The 18,191-nt window shown below is 33.8% G+C and overlaps 1 protein-coding gene across 25 annotated transcripts in view; it reads right to left on the bottom strand.

Annotated features, from left to right (window-relative positions):
* Nucleotides 1-18,191, bottom strand: part of Ptprd (protein tyrosine phosphatase receptor type D) — a 403,506-nt gene that overhangs the window by 162,816 nt on the left and 222,499 nt on the right. For 16 of the 25 annotated variants that reach the window (XM_087183457.1, XM_021252829.2, XM_087183441.1 and 13 more), the window contains 5 exons: nt 10,679-10,812; nt 8,085-8,229; nt 4,525-4,830; nt 3,478-3,671; nt 1,131-1,157 (listed from right to left, as the gene is read on the bottom strand). In XM_087183457.1, coding sequence (XP_087039583.1) covers nt 1,131-1,157; nt 3,478-3,671; nt 4,525-4,830; nt 8,085-8,229; nt 10,679-10,812 — 806 coding nt within the window. The remainder of the gene's footprint in view (nt 1-1,130; nt 1,158-3,477; nt 3,672-4,524; nt 4,831-8,084; nt 8,230-10,678; nt 10,813-18,191) is intronic. The other 9 variants (XM_087183453.1, XM_087183451.1, XM_087183452.1 and 6 more) reach the window with 2 other exon arrangements.

The following is an 18,191-nucleotide window of genomic DNA, read 5'->3' as shown; positions in this document are numbered from 1 at the left end:
TCTTACTTTTCATTTTAATTTTTTTTGTATCTCCATAGGAATGAAGAATTAAAAACCCTAGACCTCTAGCTTTAGGATTTTGCCAACATTTTATTACACTTTACTTCTTAGCTGTATTTGTAAATAACTTATAGGTTTCATTTTATTTATAAATGACTTAAAGGTTTCATTTTTATCAAAATGGCAAGGTCACTGTCTGCTGATGGCATCTCAATTTCATCCCTGACTGCTTTTGCTGTGCATAATATGAAATACTCTATGTTCTCATGTTCATTCTTCCCCCCCAACCTTCTCTCTCCCTCTCTCTCTCTCCCCCTCTCTGTCTTTCATTGACTTATCCAATCTCCTATAACCCCTCAAGTTGTCAAGTGTGCTTTAGTGTCTCTTCTAGCATCATGATCTATTGTTTCTGAATTCATAGCTCTAACACTGACACTCATTTCCTAAAGCATTATTACACCTTGCCTCAGGCCATTTCTTCAGCTATATTTTATAATCTATTCAGAACTGTACATGTTTCTAGCTGTCTAGACTGCAAACACTTGGCAGGTAGATGCTGCATGTGTCCGTGCCTGCTGCATCTTACACAGGCTTTCAATAAATAACATAGTCCACCCATTTGAATGTATTAAAAAAATTATAACTTCCTCAGTGAAGTGCTTCTTGCATGATCCACCTATTTTCATGAAAGTCTATTAATAAAACAGAGAACAGCCATTTCTAGATGAAGTTAAATCAATGCCAGATCTATGTCATGTTCTCTACTGAATATGCAACCTGGTATAAGGATTATGAGCATCTTGTATCCAACAACTTGACAACTTCAGTATGTGATGCCTCCATTCAAAGCATACCTCCTCTGTCTGTGTCACGTACAGTTAGTAGAAAATTATCAAAATAAATGTCAGGAGCTCATGATTCTTATGCAGTAAGTAGCACCATGCTTATTTCACAAGACAAAAGCCAAATCAAAAAGTGCACACAAAGTAAACTTAAAAATAGTTTGTTAGTTCATGCATCCAAGCAAACTGTCATGACAAATTTAAGCAAACTGTGAATAAGTGAAATAATGACACCAGAAAAAAATAGTAGACAGGTTTTTTTTGACAAAGCAGTTAAAAATTACTCACATGTTCAGTAGTATCATCAAATTCCCACTGATTGTGATTAAGAAGGTTGGGAGGAAACAAAATGAAAAGAAATAAGGAGAAATCTATTGCTTTATAAAGCCAACTTTGCCTTTCTTTAATTAAAAAAAGGAAAATTAAGTAATTGAAGCAGTGTATACATAAAATTCCAAAGATTATAAGTGTGCTATGATGTAGTCATCTTCATATACAAATGTACAACTGGGACATAAAATTAAATAGGCTGTGTTATTGTTGCTGCTAAAACCAGCCATATATATATATATATGTGTGTGTGTGTGTGTGTGTGTGTGTGTATATATATATATATATATATATATATATATGGTTCACAGAAATTTAGAACTCAGTAAGGTATAGCACAAAGCTAATACTTGAAATCACATCCTATTTTATAACACTTATTTTGACTTATCTGAGTTACACACTATTTGGATTAATATCTTTCATTTTACTGAAATTGTATATCCCCAGTGAAAACTTGTGATATGTAATGAAGTTTCAATAAATAGTCAAAGAGAACAAATGAGATGGGCAGGGAAAAAATAAAGAAAATCAGCAATTAAGAAAAGCCAAAGTTGAACAGAAAAAAGAGATACAGTTGAAATTATGTAAAAGGGAGATACAGTTGGTATTATGTAACACCATTAAGGACAAAGCTTCACAAGGAAAGAATTACAGACAGATTTACAGTTTTGCAATGCAAAATATCTAACATGTATTGAAGTGGCCTTCAAACAAATCCATGCAACTGGATTTGGGATAGATAAGCAAGCCACAAACCTAGATCTGTTTAGTTAGAATGTTTCAGAATTAGGGAAGTGTCAGCACTGCTGTGAGCTGACTTTCATAAAGACTTTAAAGTTAAATACTTTCCTAGGTGTCCCATGGATATTTACTGCCTTCATATTTTCAGAGAGAAAAAAATGTAAAATTGAGCAACCTGTGATGGTAGTTTAACTTCACTCATGGTCTTTCTCACTTCTGCACAAAGGTGAAGAAGGCATTTTCACTGCTCCCTTCGCCATGTCTGCTCAACCATCAACGTGCTGAATAAGCAAAGCACTTAAATATTCATACTTCCCCAGGACCACGTGACACAGAAAAGGGAAGCCAGTCATAGCTTATGGGTAATTTCCAGCACAGCAGTTGTAAGCTAAAATCTTTCTTTTCCTTTCAGGAAAATATGTAGAATACAGTATATGATGTGATTATCTTTGAATCACCTCTAATTTAGGAAGAAACACTGAAAAATTTCAATGATTTGTTTTAAAAACCTGATCACAAACCCAAGCTGTGAAATTATGGTTATTCAGCATAGCACAAAATATAAAAAAAAATTTTCACATATTCAACTATTCATTATTATTTTTCTTAAGTTGGCTCAACATAGAGGATCCCATTCATTCTCTGGGCAATTCTAATTTTTGTAATCATTCAGATTGTCTTCATTGTCTGCGATCTGAAACAGTAGCTGCCATTAAATATGTAACTTGATGGGCCGTGGATTTAGCTCAGTGGCACCACGCATGCCTTACAAGTGCAAGGTCCTGAGTTCAATCCTCAGTACCACACACATGCACACACACACACACACACAAAATATGTAACTTGATGAAGTACTACAAAAAATACTACCTGGGTATCTTTGTCTGAATAAAAATGTCAGCTATGTTTTTAAGAAAATACAAACATATATGTATGCATGTATGTATGTGTGTATACGTATATATGCTCTACTGCTTACAAAAGAAATAATGTCCATTTTTGACAATTCATACATTTAAAAATTAGATTAACTTAATTTCAAGCAGTTTTAGCTCAGCAGAATGCAGATCCTATCAGCAAAATCTGCAGCTAAAAATTTCTCCTTTTGAATAAATCAATCAATTTTTCTTAAGAAAGGCAATTTCAGGCAGAGTCGTAAAGAGCCGAATACCTGTATTTTCGAAGAACAGTGACATGTTTTTAATCAGACTTGAGTCTCATTTCACTACTTGATGTCCCTTGTGATTACAAAGGTAAATAAACATCGGAAGGCAAGTGGGACTATATAAAAACCAAGATATATCATGTAAGGTATAAATTTCCAATGACGAATGTGATCATAATGTATTATGAATATGTATCATAATTTACAAATTCCCAATAATGAATGTGATCATAATGTGTACCAATAAGCTTAATGAAAAAAAAATCGGTATGTTTCACAATCTAGAATTGTGTACAGGTTAAGTCTCAAAGAAATAAAACTGGTGCCCATTTCAAAGTACAGACTAGCATAAACCTATCATATTAAAAAACAAAACAGGTAATCTCTGAGGCTCACCTGAGCATCAGCCAGCATGACATCCTTCAGCATGGGTTGGCCCTTGGGCTCACCATTTTCCATCCTCACGTAATGCACCTGGTATCCTCTGATCTGCCCATGCTGCTTGTTGGGCACAGGTGCGCGCCATGAAACTTTAACAGATGTTGAGTTGACAGCCTCCACCTCGACTTTGCGAGGAGGACCACTAGGAACTGGAACAACAGCATCGGATAAAAGAAAATTATAGGCACTTGTCCCACCCAGTCAGAGCATTTTCTTTACTTAAAAATGGGTTGACCCACTATGTTTCCTTCGAAGAATACAAACATTTTCAACCAATGAAAATGCTCAACCAATCTGCTCTACCTTTTAAGAAAAGATCAAAAAACATGACCAATGCAAAAAAAACAAAATGGAAGAAAAAAAGAGTATCAGAGAAATAGAAAAACATGTAAAAAAAATGTACAAAAGCCAAGGAAGATGCTTTGAGGTTCAAAGCATTAAAGCACAAAGAGGTATTGCATTGAAATAATAACAAAAACTGATTGTTGATTGTAGTGTGTTTTTAAAGGTTTCTTTTTAAATAGCAGATAAAAAGATTCTTGATTATATGCATTGTCTTCTCTTTTTTTCCTCATATCAAAGGTATTCCATACAACAGATGCCAAAAATGGAAATGTTGAGCATCAGTGTCTTTGAAATATGCAAGACAAAAAAGTAACAAGAAGCAAAGAAGGCAGTTTTGCAAGTGAACTTCAAAATGTAAAAGAAGTGAATATAAAAAGTCAAGAAAAACCCAGAAGACTTTAGATGGAGCTACAGAGAAAGGCTGAACTGCAAAACCAGAGGAGCAGAGTCCTTTTTAAGGCAAGAAAATCAGTGCCTTGAGACTGGGAAAAAAATGCTCAGGATGTAGCAAAGACAGGCCTTTGGCAAAAATACTGAAGTAACAGCAGTGTTGGATAAGAAGATGAGCAGAGAAAAGTGGACAACGATTAGCCTATCAAAAGACAGCAGACTGAGATTGCCAAAAGGGTGCAAACTGACGTAGCGGAGGCAACATACCATCTTCATCGGATCGGATCAACACGGACAAGCTCTCGGGGCCAGGGCCGACATCTGTGTAGGCAGTCACAGTGATCCGGTACTCAGTCCATTTTTCCAGCTGTTCCAAAAGGTATTTGGTAGTGTCCGAAGGAATTCCCAAAACCTCACGAGGCTTGTCATCTTCCCCATCCACGGCCGTGTACTTGATGGAGTATTCAGTAATAATGCCATTCTGCTTTTCCACTGGTGGAGGCTGCCAACTTACCAAAATACTAGTGGAACTTGGGCTGGTACAACTAATGTCTTGAGGAGGAGCTGACGGCTCTTATTTTGGTAGTGAGTTAAAAGGAGGATTTGAGTGAAAGGACAGGAGTGGTTGGAAAAAAAAAATGATAAAACAAAAGAAAAGGCAAAAATAAATAAATGAACAATAAGGGCAACCAAATAAAAATAAGGCTTAGAAACTTAAAATTTTAAAGATAAATTTATGTACCTTGGCTTAGTAATATGAATAAACCAAAGAAATGAATAAATGACCAAAAATAATTGTCAAATAATGGGTGGGGGGGATGTGTGAAAATGAAACTTTGAGATAATTGAGCCTCAAATAAAATTACCTACCTGCAATTTAAATTCTTCTGCTAAACAATCCCTCAGCATTTCCCACCCTCATTATAGTGACTGTCCAGGCCCCCAAAGCTACAAATAATGTCATTCTTATTTTGAACTGGACATTCTGATGATGAGGCACAGATGCATTTTAAATTCTCATTTCTATATTCTAGAATGAGGACAATTCATACACAGAATTCTTCGGTGTGCAAAGTTACAATGATTGCTCGAATGCCCTTCCACCAGTCCTAACTTAAAAAGAAATAAAAGCCCACCAAACACAAAAGGGTACCCCTATCTGAACAATGGAGCCTTCCCAACCAGTCTTAAAAAAAGAGCATTACCCAAACACTGACTGTAGTCCAGATACAGTGATCATGCAGGATTGAGACAGGAGGAAATGCATATTCCGAGGTTTACCTACCCGAGGGGAATGGCACGCTTGTTGGTTCTGACTGTAACATGTACTTACCCTATGTCAGCTTTCAGCATTTTTATTATAACTCTTCTTGAGACACCATTGCTACAGAATTAGATCCCACCAGCAAATTTTGGTAAAATCGGTAATAATTATCTATCCCTTACAAAATGTCAACACAACCATTAAAAACAACTGTTTCAAAAGAGAACCCAAGAACCAACAGAAGGTATGACTGACATGCACAAATCTTTTGTTTTGTATATAATTATGGATATAAAGTGTGTTTACATAAGAATTAAAAGATAAACTTTCTTAGTGTCCACTATAAATTTGTCACCTTCTGCGCAATTATTTTCCATCCAATTAACCAAATATATCATTATTTGAAAAAATTAAAATCCTATAGAACAACACAACTATTATCATGAATTTTTTAAAAAGATAATAGTATATGTTCCTAAAGAAGAACAAATAAGAGGGAATACACAAATACATATAGACATATATATTTTTAAAGTGATATATATGGTAGTGTCAATGACATAATCCTAAATTTTGTATTTGAATATCATTTGAAAATTTCCTTAAACTACATCTGAGTTTTTTTGTTTTTGTTTTTTCCTTTGATAGGGGAGTCTCACTGTGCTGCCCCTCAAGTCTCAGAGTCCTCAAGTGATACTCCCCTCTCTGCCTCCAGAGTACCTTGCATACACTCACTACTGCATCTGGTAATGTGTAAGTCTTAATATTAATTACCAAGTGTCAAGTGCACCAAACTATTTTGTCTCTCTTAGTTTATATGCCTTGAGTTCAGCATTACAGTCAAGCAAAATGAAAAATTCCCCTGCATTGACAAAAAAAATTCTTATAGGACAGTCTTGTAAATTTGAAGCAAGATTTGTAAAATCATTAGCATGTCATTTTTACTGATTCTAACTAGAGGTTCTTACATCTCGAATTGTAAAACTATTATACACATTCATCAATATTCATAATAAGCTGAAGTGTTCATGTAACAGTGAGGAATCATTTTTAATTCTTATTTAAAAAGCTAATTTGATTTTTACTAGATTACTACTTTTAGATCTCCTCTTCTAAGAAAAAATACTCAACACTGCTTGAAATTTTCACTTTAATTGAGTAGACACCTTTTGATGTGGTTATAAAATGTTCATTATATATCTCAGCATGTATTTATTTTAAAAAGGTTTGTAAACCACAAAAAAATGAAGCATGTAATATTTTTTAACTAAATGCCTTATTTTAAAATAATTATCTTCCATACTATTACTCATTAACCTGCCCGGAATTCAAAGCAAATATACAGGAAATGTACTAACTTACATGCTTCAATTTTTATATGAAAGGAACTTTTATGGAAAAAAGCTATAATCACTAATGGATTAGGGAATAACATCCTAATACTTTTCATATGAATAATCATGTTTTAATTAAGACAGAATATAAATTTTACCATCAAACTCTATGAAAGACTTCACCTTTCTACAGAAAATGAAATGTTGAAAAAGTTGTAAGTATGAAAATAAATTAATATTTTAAAAATATAAATTTTATGTTGACAGGTCTAGATATGAAGTCAACAGAGAATTCTCTTCACAAAATTCAAAATATTCATAGTATTTATATCTGCTGAATATACTGCTATGTCAAAAGCACAGATAAAACACACAAAATATGGAAGATGTAACTCTGTAAAACATTTCAAGGTAAATAGTCATCTGTAGACTATAGAAATTTATAATTAAAGAGTGAAGAACAGTACTGTAAATTATCCATACTGCCCATTAAAACTGATCTCCTATATAATAGCCTATGAAAAAAAACTATCTGTTCTGGGCATAAAAAATCTCCATTATAACAAACACAATTATCCTTAAGGGCAAAGTTCCAAAAAGAAATTGAATTTGAGGAAACAAAATACAATTTAGGATTGCGAATACACTTGTGATTACTCCATTATTCTTAAAATTGTCCAAATACAGATCTTCTGTGAATGTTCCTTATTTCCAGATGCAGTATTTGCAGAGTTAATAAGAAACTAGACAAGAGAACTGTGTTTTTTCTTTGAGTAGGAACAAATACATGCAACAAAGACTTGTTCATAGCAAAATTAAAACCTAAGTCCTGTAAAACAATAAAAGTTTTGCCTTTTTCTGCCTCTTCGTTTACCACGCCCTCCTCCTCGGACTACACTGTAGTATTTTCAATGTGAATTTTGCCTGATAGCCCTATGATTTGTTTGCGAGAGTCAGACTGAACTACTTTCACTTACTTCTCACCTATGGAGGTCTATTGACTTCTTTGAAAGACTTTTGCTTTAGGAAATGGAAAAATAGGCTTTGTTATTTGAACCAAGTTTGAAAACAGCATAGATTACGGTTGTGCTCCAATTCCCAAAGTGACACGCTTGCTAACATACAGATTATGGACTAGCTAGCCTATCAGGGAGTGTGTCTGTGGAGGTGAAAGCAGAAACATCTCCTAGTTCAGAAAGGGCAGAAAGCAAGCAAAGAGAGACACCTACTTGATTGCATGGTTCTAGCTGATATTTCAGCTGTAGAAGCACCCAGGCCTTGAGGAGAGCGTGCCGCCAGACGGAAGGAGTACAGGCTGTTTGGCTTCAGCCCCTGCAGCCTGTACGATGTCCCTGGCTCAATGGTAATTCTTTGCTGTAACAGGAGCATTTGGTCATCTTCATTACGATTCATGAAAATATTTTTCAATCGTATTGTATGTACTGTCAGATATCTACCATTACAACCATAAAGTATCAAAATATTATGAGAAATCAATGGTGAGATCAAAAACTATACTAGGGGAATTATATAATAAAAAGATTACAGTTTAGGAAGTAAGTTTCCATAAAAGACAGGGTAATTGGGAATAAGGGAAGCCCAAAGACCTTCTCATGTTCACAAAATTATCTAAATGCATCAGATAAGAGGAAGACAGAGGTCAACATCCATTAATGTGTTCCACCCAAATGGTACATATGTGCTGTGACAGAACAAAGAAAGGGACGCCTGCCCCGGATAGTAGAACATGCTGAACATGCACAGTTTCACGTAAACAGATGTCTAGTTCACCTCTCATGACCTTCTGCAATCTGATCACAGTCAAAGAAAATATGACCAGAAGTAACAAGTTACCAAAACATTACTGGTTACCATTAACATAAAGTTACCATGAGTATGCAACAAAGGAGAAATGAAATTGTTAATTTCTGATGGGTAGAAATCAGATGTTATTCACTGAGGCAAGTGGAAAAATTTCTATACATTTATATCATTAATTTAGGATCATTTAATACTTGAGGATTTCCTTTTTCCTTGTGATACAGAACCTACAATAAGTTTACAAATGTTTCTACAACTTTTAACACTATAGAAGACTTCTGAAATATGATTTTTTATCAAATGCTGTAATTCATATATGCTTGAAATGTTCTGTTTGCATGTTAGCAAAAATGTAGCTATCTATGGGTAATCAGTCTTGGATTGAATATTAGCCTGTAGTAAACCTTAAAATATAAGCAAATATGTTATCTAATAATTGTATAAATAATATTAAAGCTTTTTATGAAATAGTATTTGATATTCACACAAACAAAACAGGGAGAATTCAAATATAAAGCTAAAGGAAACATTCCTAGGGTGTTCTGGCTTGCAAATAAAAATGTTCCAAAGTTTTAGATTTATAATACTAAGAAAAAATTCTCTAGATAAATAATTTTAAAGCACAGTAGATATACCAACCTTTAAGCATCCATAGTATTCCTAAAGGATTACCATTCTTCTTGACTGTATTTATTTACTTTAGTTTGATGGCTTAATGCACATTTATGGTATATGAAAAGCACGAAGAGCTCAAGTAGGGCCACTAAGACAAGTCTGCATTTCAATTATGTAATTTTAAAGACATAATTTATAGTGGCCTTATTAGCTAATACTAAAAGCATAACATTTAAAACATTCCCTTCTGAGGTTTTGCTCAAGCAAACAGATAAAATAGAAGTTTATAAGAACCTAAAAATTAATTATACCATTCAAAATGATGTACCATGAGTTAGATTATAAGTAGTTTATGTAATATATGAGTGTTTAAATGAGAAAGTGTTCCTTGTTAAAACATAGGGGCTATTGTGGTTTTCAAAGTTTTCTTTAAATAAAGAAGGATAAAAAGTATAATTAAATGACTTGTATGGATCTAATTTTCAAATATAGCTTCACTAACACTTTTTGTCCTAATATTGCCTATTAGATTCCACAATAACAAAGGAAATACATTATTTATATTTATATATTTCTATCCTGACAATGTTCAATATTTTATTATAAATTTCTGTCATTGATTCAAAGTACAACTGAAGAGGAATTAAATCATAATTGCTAAGAACAGACTTTGGAAAACTCTGTGTAGATTTAAATCTACTTCACCAGTCAGTAGCAGAAGAATGAGCAAATTATTTAACTTTCTCTTGTACCTTTTCTAATCATGGAATTGAATGATACCAGGGTCTAGCTCCTTTCACAGCTTTCTACGGATTAAAGGAATCCATACATGTGAAACCTTTACAATAGTGCCTGATAATGTAAGTATTCACTGTATTGACTTTTATTTCCATGCTTTCTATAGTCTACTGTTACTTTATTTGCCTAGCACACTATCCCTTTATTAATATTCACATTTTCATCCATTTTTAGTATGTTCTAAATATTTGCTATGTACATCTTCCTCTAAAACCAGTGCAGACAAATTCACTTGCTACTTCTAGTAGCACACACAGCTCACTTGGTCATGTGTCCCCACAGAGACTTAACTAAAATAATAGAGGAAGTCCCCAAGCATTGGTGTATCCATTCTTCTACAACCTGATGGTTCTATAATCTGAAATTTGGAAAGCTGAATAGAAAAATGCCGCAATTGGAGCAATAGTTTTGTTTTGTTTCTTTCCTACAGTCTTCTGGTTTTTTGGGGGGTGCTGTTCTTCCTTTGATGAATAACACTTTTTAACGAAGGTCCTCTATAAATATCTGAGCAAGAACTTGGGAAAGTTCATCAAAGGAAAGCAGTGACGCAGTGTGGTGAATGGCAGTGAGGGTGAGGAGCAACTCTTACCTCCTCACCGCGCTCCCCATCTTTGTAGACCAGCTCATAGCTGGCGATGGTGTCTGAACGTGGAGGCATCCAGGAAAGCAAGATACTTGTTTCAGATTCGGGTTCTGCTTTGAAGTTTAGTGGCTGCCCTGGTACTGAAAACAGGGAGGCAGAGGATGGAATTCACCATCACCATGTTCACACAGTTTTCCATTAGTGTATCCCTTTAATCTCTCAAAATGTGCCTAAAAATCTCAGCTTAAAAGAGAACTAGGTTCCTGAGGTTTTCCAAATAAACCATTTTGCATTTAACCCATTATTTTCTCCTCCAAAAACCCAGAACAATACTGGGATAGATACTGTTTTTGTCCTGCAGTAATTTAATACAGACATAAGATAAAGCACAATTAGTGAGTACGTTATGTATATATGTCTCTGAATTCAATACTAAGAATCATAAAACTGTATAAAATAACAAATACTAAATACAGAAAATCTATTGCTATTTACAGCTGCATGGAAACTGATTCTCTTCCATTACACATAACATTCAAAATTATTTCCAATTAGGCCTATAAAATCCCACCTTTATGCCATTTGCTGACTACATAAGCAATCAGAACATCCTAGCATTTTTTTCTTACCAATCTACATTTTGAAAAAGAGTTGGAAAAAAGGTGAGTACCTTTATCATTTATAAATAATTACTTCTAATTTCAAAATTACTTTATATTAATGCGCTACTAAACTAAAATTGAAATGGATTAAAGAGCTAAATATTAAAATAGAAACACTAAACCGGCTGGAAGAGAGGTTTGGTGGAACTCTTGAAGACATTGGTGTAGGAAAAACTTCAGTTGCCCATGAACTAGCACAAACAATCAACAAGTGGGATCTCTTCCTATTAAAAAGCTTCTGTATAGCAAGAGAAACCACCAACAGTGTGAAGAAACAACCCACAGTGTGGGAAAAAATTTTCACCAGCTGTTCCTCAGACAGGACTACTATCTAGAATATTTAAAGAACTTAAAAGAAACAGACCTCCAAAATTTAAAGACCCAATCCAGAAATGGGCCTCTGAAATGAACAGACATTTCTCAGACAAAGAAATAGAAATAGCAAATAAAGATATGAAAAAATGTTCAACATCACTGGTCATTCGAGAGATGAAAGCAATACTGAGATTCCACCTCACCCCAGAAAGAATGGCTGCTATCAGGAAATCAACCAATAACAAATGCTGGCAGAGCTGTTGGGAGGAAGGAACTCTTCTCCACTGTTGATGGGACTGTATACTGGTAAAACCAATGTGGAAATCAGTATGGAGATATCTCAAAGAACTAGGATTAGAGATCACATTTGACCTAGCTATTCCCCTGCTGGGTATCTTCCCAAAAGAATGAAAAGAATCATACCACAGTGATATATGTGCACCAAAGTTCATAGTAGCACAGTTTGTCATAGCTAAAACTTGGAAACAGACCAAATGCCCATCAAGTGGAGACTGGATAAAGAAAATGTGGGTTTTTTAAAAATAAAATGGAATACTACTCAGCTATAAAAAATGATAAATTAGAGACATTTATAGCAAAATGGATTCACATTGAGGCCATACTCTTAAGTGAAATAAATAGAACATGCATGTGTAAATACCAAATAGTTTCTCTGGTGTGAGAAACTGAAAAGTAAATAAGGACTAAAAGGTATAATAGATAACATGAAATAGGAAGAGAAGGGACAAAGGGGAAAGGGAAGTGGGAGGGATAGGGGAAAGGAAAGAAGGGAATGGAAATAATGAGGGTATGAAAAAAATGGAAACAAAGTCTTTATAAATAGGGAAGGGTGGAGGGGTTGAAGGGTGGGCAGGGGAATGGGGAAAAAAATAAGAACCATAATAGATTACTTAGAGGTACAATTTTCCAATGATAGATGTCGTTATATTGTATACCTAAAATGTACCAATAAAATTAATTTAAAAATAGATTTATGTGCTAGACTTCATATAGTATTTTCCCAGGGGCATGGAATTAATCTAATATACAAATTAACAAGTTTATAAGACACTTTATAAGATTTTATCCAAAATAAGGTAGCAGTTGAAACATTCTATATTAGCAATCTCATGTTAGTCAGTGAATAATTTTGAAGAGCCATCTATCCTATCCAATAAACAGGAACAATTCTGCAAAGTTTAACTACTCTAATAGTTGTCCTCTATCCCTTATACACAAAACTGCCATATGCCAAAGGGTAACCTTAAGTTCTTCTTGGCCAATGTCTGCTCTGATTAGTTAGCATCCACATCTTGTCATTTGTTAAATAATTTAACCATTACCATGATATTATGGCGTGTCAATATAATGCAACTGAACATATATCTATTCTCCCACAAACTGACTTAAGAATCCCATATCTATTAAAAAAGAAAACAATTAATAGTTCACACTGGAAGGGAAAGAATTCCCAAATTATGTTTTTGGTAACTGGAGTATAAACATTTTAAAACACAGAGCGTTGATTCTAGGGTCTCTAATGATCAGTTTAATCCTCTGCCCAGTTTGTCTCCCTGTGTGACTGTGAATGTGTTTGTTGTGTATGTGTGTGTCTATACATTAATGTTTGGAGCAATGCCTAAGGCCACAAATAATCAGCGCTTCATATTTCCAGTTGCCTTCATCATCTCTCTCTCTCTCTCTCTCTCTCTCTCTCTCTCTCTCTCGCCCCTCCTCCTCTCTCTTATTACTGGCCTTGAGATTCTCAATTTGATGCTTCTGGGAACTTAATTTCTGAACAATGTATCAAGTTTTTGTTTTCCAGTACCTGCCCAATGGCTAACTTAGTAAATCACTCAGATGGAGAGGCAAACACAAAAGAAAATAAAAAGATCCAGGAGCAAAAGAAGGAGGAACAGAGGGGAATAAAAATAAATGGGCAAATCACAAAGGAAAGGAAAAATGCACTACTTCTAAATACCAAATGCTCTGGTAAGAGCAACAGTGGAAGACAAGAATAATCAGATATAAATATTATGATCAGACTGTAATATTCAGATCATGAAAGAGTTTCTCAGCCCAAAAATATAGACACATGTGTATGTACACAGTCACTTATTTTTCTCTAGCAGTATTGGCTTTTTTTGTTCCTCTAATCTCAACAAGTCTAGGAAAGAAGAAAGTCCATGGAAACTCCTAACTGAAAGAAAACTAGAGCACCGTATTGTCAAGAACTGGAAACAGAAAATGTTAAAGGGCTGCTGTCAGGATAACAATTACTTGTTACCCATTTCCTCCCTGCTTAGTGGTAATAATAAATAGACACTGATTGAAAACATCTTTGAAACCTAATTAACTTTTTCTTAAACTGTTTACTTTTTGCTCTTAATTTGTCTTGAGCAAATTTCTGGTTGGTCTCAATGTTTTATTCTTGTTTAGTGGCACAAGTTTCACCTGATCTTCTAATTCTCTTTGGTTTTACTATGAGGCCCCTTCCTTCTAAACAGTGGATTAAACAGGGATGTCAAAGTCTCAGAGGACAGTGTTGTATTTACTCTCAGGCAAAGGCAGCCTGCTAGATGCCTTGATGGTAAGTGTCCTCAGGTAATATGTAGGGAATTCCTTTCTCCTCATTTTCCATATTCTCCTTTATAAATGGTGTAGAAGAAAAATTCATTACTAGACTGTAAACTTGGAGTGGAAATACAGATGCCTAGAGGTATCAGACAGGTAGCTAGACAAGTGAGGATGCTATGGGGCCTCATGCTGGAAGGAGAAGGAATGACAGGTCAGATTTAGCGCCACCATTTAGTACCTTCAGCCTTGCAGGATGTGGACCCAGTTTTTTAGAGTATCTGTTTTTTTTCATCAGAAGTTGCCAATGAATCTTCTAGGCAAAAGTCTCTCAATGTTTAATGATTGAAAATAAATTGTATTCAAAAACACTGGATAGGGGGCCGGGGATTCAGCTCAGTGGTACCATGCCTGCCTCACAAGTGCAAGGTCCTGAGTTTGATCCCCAGTACCAAAAAACAAAACAAAACAAAAACCCACTGAATGAATGAGAATGTGCCTATAGGTTAAATTCAGCATATGGCCTTTAATTATCTTCTTATTACAACCATAGCTCTGGGGTGCCAGTATTCAGACTTCCTTAAGTACTGAAATTCTACCTAAGAAATCACATTCTCAGGATCGTTTTCTTGTATATGAAGCAATCATCATGAAGCCAAAGGAAAATTAAAAAATGTACAAAACTAATAGATATATCTTTAAATTCCCAAACACAGCAGTCCTAATGTTCATAAAATGTGCATAAGTAAAACATTTTAGGGGACTACAGTCCATCATAACTGGTTTTATTTTTATTTTTAATTTTTTTTGGTACCACTCAGGAACATGGGCACTTTCATCATCAATCAAAAATTGTGTCTACAAAGTTTCTATTTCATAATTATATTTATGTTTTTTTCCATTTGTATATATTAATATATATTCATATTCATTTATATTTGTTTGTATATGTAAATATATAAATATTTGAGTAAAATTTAGGGATATCTCTAAAAAGATAAAAACTGGGACCTATTATACCGGTAAATCTTTATTTCTTCTTCCCATATCTTGAATATGAAATATTACCAAAGACACTAGAAAGCCTATTATTACTAAATAACAGTTTCACAAGATAAATACTTTAAAATGTATGTATATACCATACTGATAAATGATAATACTGACAAAGCAACAGTCAGAATTACAGTGGTAGTAAAACAAAACAAATTTCAAAGAAGGAGCCTGACCTGTAAGTGCCACAAATATATCATTGACAAAACAGGTACTTAATACACACGCATCTGCACAAATTTAACTGTCAATTGTCATTAAATAAGAAAGTTACATTTTATTACAGTCGTATTTTCACCCAGTGTTCCTTTACTCATTGCTGAAACTATCCAGAGCAAGCATTTAAATTACTTACAATTTTGATAACTGGAAGGCACTTTTCAAAAAAATTTTGCTTATACTGGCCTGTTGGCATAAACTAATAAAATGACTAATAAAGTTCTGGAAAGCAAAAGCACAATATCTCTAAATGCCATAGTTTACATTTTAACACTTTACATTTTAACACTTCTATTTCCCAGAATTGCAGTAGAATCGATTTCCTAACAATACTTTAAATTGATATCACAGATTAGCTTTTATTCAGTAAATATATATAATTGTTTAACCTTTTAAAAGTCTACACTGTTAAGGTATATCCATATGTGTCAGAGCACTTCTCCCAAAAATCTGAAATGCACAGAAGAATTCGAAGTCAGATGTGCTTTCTGAAGAAAGCTCAGACAGCAAGACATATATTAGGATTGGATGTGTAGAATGCCTCCAGTTAGCATGATAGCAAGCTAAATTTATTTTAGTGGATTATATATAGGACGGAATTTGTCCCATTTCTTTAAAAGAGTTTCTTTCTGTTTCTTCTGTAAAATGTATTTACCCTATTTACTTTTTTTTAGTATCTATACAAGAAAACGATTCCTTCCTGTATGAGTTTTCTAAAAAAAAAAGCATATTTTTCTAGCACAATATACCCCTCTTGTCAATGGCTTTCCTTTCCACATGCTGTATCTTCAAGGTAAACTAGTTGCATCTGTTGCAAAAGACGCTATAGTTAGCTTAATGGATGGAGGTTGACCCATATTTCTGGCAAATTATCATACAACCAAATCTTTTCCTATTTATAATAACTTAACAGTACAGTCAACTGTACCAATATTCATAACCAAGGGGAAATACTCTTGATTGGATATAAACTAAGACACTTTTTTTCTAGAAAAATATAGATTTATATCAAGTCTTGATTTCTATCAATGAGCATGACAATTATCTGAGATAAGATCCAAACTGATGATTTCCTTCCTAAGCTCACTTTGCTTCTGAGCACCATCTCTTTTGAATCTGATTTTGAAAACAGCTAGGACTATGTCAGGGAGTGAAAGATAATAAAATGAAATGAGCACCTGTCAGGCACAGAAGGCATCAAAATGCACATTTTTATGTACACATAATTAAAACTTACATTCACAGATATTTTTGAACCATACATTTTTGTATGCTTAGAAGAGATAAAATTACATCAAAATAATATTCTTCAGTTTTCTACACCTCTCTAAAGAAATACGTCATAATGGGTTGATGTTCTTATCTAACAATGACACTAAGAATTAGCAGTCAGCAAAAAATGAGCAGCTCAGCATTAATTATAGCAGAACATCATTGTATTTGGCTGGTGTCCACTAACATCGAATGGCTTTTGTTAATTAATCCTATAGAAAAGATCAAATTCTTGTGCTGTTCTGAAGGGTTTTCTTAGCCTATTTATCATGACAGGCACAAGACATTGTCATTATTTTATATATCTTCTCAATCAGTGGGTATTAAAAGTCAACTATTACAAAAGGTTCTTAGAAATATCTTAATGTAATAAAGAGCCAAAAATGAGTTGGGAACTACTCTAATACATCCATGATCCACTCATCTAATTTGTGAAATTTTATCATTACGCTAAGTCAGACCTTTGACAAGCAGTATGGATTACTTTAGTTCCTTTCACAATACTATCTTTACTGAGTCGTGAGTCAATGTTATATTATTTCCACTAGTACCATAAAAAATATACTCTATGTAAGCATCACTTTTGTATTTTAACTAAACTGTGACTAAAGGCATAGGCGTCTGTCATTTAATGTTGTAAGTATAAAAGTGCTCATAATTCTCAAAGATATACATGTTTTCTGTGAAGTAATTCACAAAAGAAAGTTGTGTTTCTTGGGTAGCTAAATCTTTTTTCTGAAAATAAAGTTGTGAAACATTGTAGATTTCTATATTTAAACTGGTAGTGATAAAAATTATGAGTCAAATTCAGTGACTGAGTATAATAATCTTATTATGAAACAAAGTTATTCTCATTTCTTTAGACAAACTTGTTTCTTTTTATCTACATTACTTAATGTATTTTTTACTGGCATAATCTACTAGCTACCTCAAGTATATCAGAAATAAATCATATATTATTAAAGGTATGATTATGATACTGATCCTCTCTTCTGTCTCTATTGAATACCTAGTAGACACAAGGACAAAAAATTTCAACTTGAGAAGTAATTAATTTGAAATATAATAATGGTTTAAAAAGTAGTCAGCATCCCTGGATTTAAATTCTTCTTTTCCACTTAGTCACCTTCTGGCTCAAAGCAAGGTCCCCAATTTTTTATGTGATTTGATTATATGAAATCAATGTCACATGGGATAATCCTGATTGGATCATTAGAATACATGTAAAGTTCACATAATAATGAGTGCTATATACAGTAGCTATTATTAAAATTAGTATATTTACTAAATTATAAAACATTTTTGTCCATTATCTGATCTACAGCTCTCTTATGCTCTGAATTGTATCAAACAGTAATTCTTATGTTGTAGTCCTAGTGTCCGTTATCTCTGAGTGTGACTTTATTGGGTTGTATCATCACTGT

The sequence above is a fragment of the Heterocephalus glaber genome, unplaced genomic scaffold (genome assembly GCF_053883595.1).
Source record: "Heterocephalus glaber isolate CG9 unplaced genomic scaffold, H.glaber_assembly_v1.0 deba00001481, whole genome shotgun sequence".
In the NCBI taxonomy this organism is placed as follows: Eukaryota; Metazoa; Chordata; class Mammalia; order Rodentia; family Bathyergidae; genus Heterocephalus; species Heterocephalus glaber.
Note: the sequence above shows the minus strand (reverse complement) of the source record. Positions and strands in the feature narration are given on the sequence as shown.